General features: G+C 36.0%; 1 protein-coding gene across 1 annotated transcript in view; it reads right to left on the bottom strand.

Annotated features, from left to right (window-relative positions):
• ttyh2l (tweety homolog 2, like) overlaps positions 1-1,884 on the bottom strand; it is a 35,898-nt gene extending 34,014 nt beyond the window's left edge. The window contains exon 1 of the mRNA XM_014025598.1: positions 1,366-1,884. Coding sequence (XP_013881052.1) covers positions 1,366-1,494 — 129 coding nt within the window. The 5' untranslated portion in view covers positions 1,495-1,884. The remainder of the gene's footprint in view (positions 1-1,365) is intronic.
• Positions 1,885-3,185: the final 1,301 nt, after the last annotated feature.

Here is a 3,185-nt window from a genome sequence, read left to right as displayed (position 1 = left end):
CTTTTACGCAGTACTTTTACTTTAAGTATGTTTTATATAGAAATCTACTTCGATACTTCATTACAGTAAATGTCAAATATTTTAAGACTTTCACTTCAAGTAATATTTTTTGAAGGATACTTTTACCAAAGTAATTTTATGCTGTACTTTTACTAAAGTATTGTTTTGAGGTACTTTATACAAGACTGGAGTGTGCATGTTGTGTGGGTTTTCTCCAGTTTCCACCCYAAGTCCAAAAACACGCATGTTGGGCTGCTTTCAGGCTGTTATCTCAGTGAGTATAGCCTGGTTAAATAAAGGGTAAAACAAATAAATATAGTTAGCTTCAGGAAATCTACCATCTCAGTGTCTGAGTCAGTGTAACAAAGCTGAAAATCAGTGAAGGACAATGATATGGAAAAAGAAACATAACAATGGAGCAAAACAAGGAGATGCTGACAAAAAAGAAAAAAATCTCTGATACCCCCCCCCCCCAAGCAAATTGTTATAAAAAACCATTACACGCTCATATGAAAGCAGAACTGTTATAGTTTAGAGTGAATATATGGTCCAAGTAGTTCACAATTAGAACATAAAAGGATAATTTCTGGCACTAAGTGAGCTATTTCAGCTGTAAACATACTTTGCATTTATGCGTGGAATTTGCAAAATTACATCAACATATAAACTGCAGATGGAAACCCACAGAAGCATGTGAGCGTAAACTTTATATCGGCTTCCATAATAGTTGCATTTTGTTCCTAATGACTCTGGTGCTGCTGCCCACTCAGTCCACATCTCCGGTGACTTTTGCATCATTAGAAAGAAAGTCTGTGGAAATTGTGATTTTTCTGGGATTTGATTTTTTTTCTCTATTTTGAGCTGTCTCTAACTTATTAAATGGCTGRATAAAGAATAAAACCAGAATTTTAACTTTAGATATTAAACACAATTGTAGAATATAATTTGAAACCCAGTTGTGGAARAAAAATGACAACAAATTGTCTTAACAAGAATGAAATCAGACAAAAGAAGAATGTCCTAAAAACACATGCATTCAGTCGTATTTATATTATGCAGCATGGGTACCCCTTTATAAAAAAGCAAACACTTGTTTCTCATCTGGTCTCTCTGAAAGGCAACATAAATAATCCAGGTCATGTGGTATCATGTGGATACTTCAGATCYGTGAGGTTCTACTTCCTGATCCTTGGACCAACATTCTGAGAGCTACACAGACAAGTGACTTAAAAAAAGGAAAGTAAGAATTATTCATTTTGAATCCAAAGAACGTGTCATCAAACAGTATACTGTTCAAATGTACTGCTGTAGAAGCCGGTGGTCCAACAAATCCGTGCGCTCTGACGCACGGCCAGAGTTACCAACCTGCTGGTAGCTCGCCTCCTCCGGACTGAAGGTGTTGTCCACCGACTGGAAAAGAAAATTGAAGTGAGGAAAATTGTGCAGCCAATATGTCCACCACGGAGCGACGTAATCAAGCCTGGCAGAAGCCATTACTGCTGGAAGAGTCAATCCAACAAAACCCTGAAACAAGTTGGAGACTTGGAGACACTGCTTCTTCTTCTTTTTTTTTTTCTCTCTCCAGCAAAAGTTGACAAAAGAAGAAAAAAAACACAAATAATAGGTTTCCACAAAGCATCAAAGTGGAAATTCCTCTATGGATACGCCTTTTAAAAAGGGATAAATGAAAAAGAAATCACCGGTTCCTGCTCCGGGCCCCATCGCGGTTGGGCGCTCATTTGCGCAACGTCGTCAATGTAAACAGATCAGAGCGGCTGCTTGGATCTGAACCTGCCTCCTGCACAGCAGAAGGCGTGACAGCTTCAGTCAAGAGGGCAAAGCAACAATCCTGGGAAACCAACAATAAAACAGCAACTTAAAACCCTGCACCGACAGAAACAATAATTAAAAAAAAAACTCAAATAATTGATTAATTAAAAGTGTCCGGAAATAAGGGGGAAAAGTTCCAGGTTTTACTCCTTAAAGATGCAGTGTCTCGTTTCCCTCCTACACACTCTGAGTTTAATCAGGACCAATAAATCACACAAAGGAGGAATATTTTCTGCTTCAGCAGTTCGGCCCAAACTTTAGGCTGCTAAACAAGCATTCAGCACTTTTATTATTATAGTTATTACTATTCAGCATTTTTAATGACTTCTGCTGTTAATGTCTGACCTCTTGTGGACAATGAGGCGCACTGAGGTGAAGAGCAATCAGTATGCTAATAAGATTGCAGCTTTTGCCTTTATTTATTGTAGGATTTTTTTTGTTCCTTTTTTTAGTTTTGTTTTAGGAGCTGCAACTTGCTAATTACATTTGTATCAAAACAAATGAACTGGGCTTTATTCTGAGTCGGATGGAGGAAATGGTTTTATTTTAGAATATGCTTAAATAAATAATATTTTGTAGATAACAGGTCAGTAAATGGCAAAAAATAACCTTTTCAAACTAATGAAGCACATAAAATATAGTATATCTTATATGATCTCCTTTGACAACTTCAGGATCAGAGAACTAATTTAACATATGAAGCATTCATTAAACAAATGCTGAATGGTGATGATTAGAAATAAAAATGAAAGTAGCTAATTTGCATTTCCTGCAAAAATGTATTGTGAATGATTAATGATGAAAGATTTTTACTGAATAGATAAAAAGCTGAAACAAGCCTAAAATTGCTGAAATGAACCTCAAAGAAATAGAAAGATCACATTTGCAGAATTAAGCAGTAAAAAGCTGAAATTACCACAAAAATGTGAATTTAGCTTAAAATGCTCAAATTAGCTAATATTAGCTAAAAACACAGACAACAGATGAAATTAGAAAAAAGCAGCTAAGAGAAGCATGCAAAGCTGAAATTAGTAGAAGAGCAGAAAAGGCCAGAATTAAAGATGCAAAGGCAGAAAAAATGTCGACAATTAGCAAAGTAGAAGTCAAAGGAAGCTGAAATTAACAAAAAGAAGTTAAAAAAAGCAGAACCGGAACAAAAGGTTAAAAAGTGAAGTAAAGCTTTCGAAGGGTTTATGGGATGATGAAAGCAGCTCCCTTCATTTTCAATGAGGAAAAACGTGGCTGAAAAAGCTAAAGATCACAGAAAGTATTAATTGCTGAAGTACCAAAAGACAAAGCTGGAACGCCCTGAAAGAGCTGAACATTTTGATATATAACAGCAGGTAAAATAAGTT

This window comes from Austrofundulus limnaeus, unplaced genomic scaffold (assembly GCF_001266775.1).
Source record: "Austrofundulus limnaeus strain Quisiro unplaced genomic scaffold, Austrofundulus_limnaeus-1.0 Scaffold4, whole genome shotgun sequence".
In the NCBI taxonomy this organism is placed as follows: Eukaryota; Metazoa; Chordata; class Actinopteri; order Cyprinodontiformes; family Rivulidae; genus Austrofundulus; species Austrofundulus limnaeus.
This window is presented reverse-complemented; position numbering and strand designations above follow the sequence as displayed.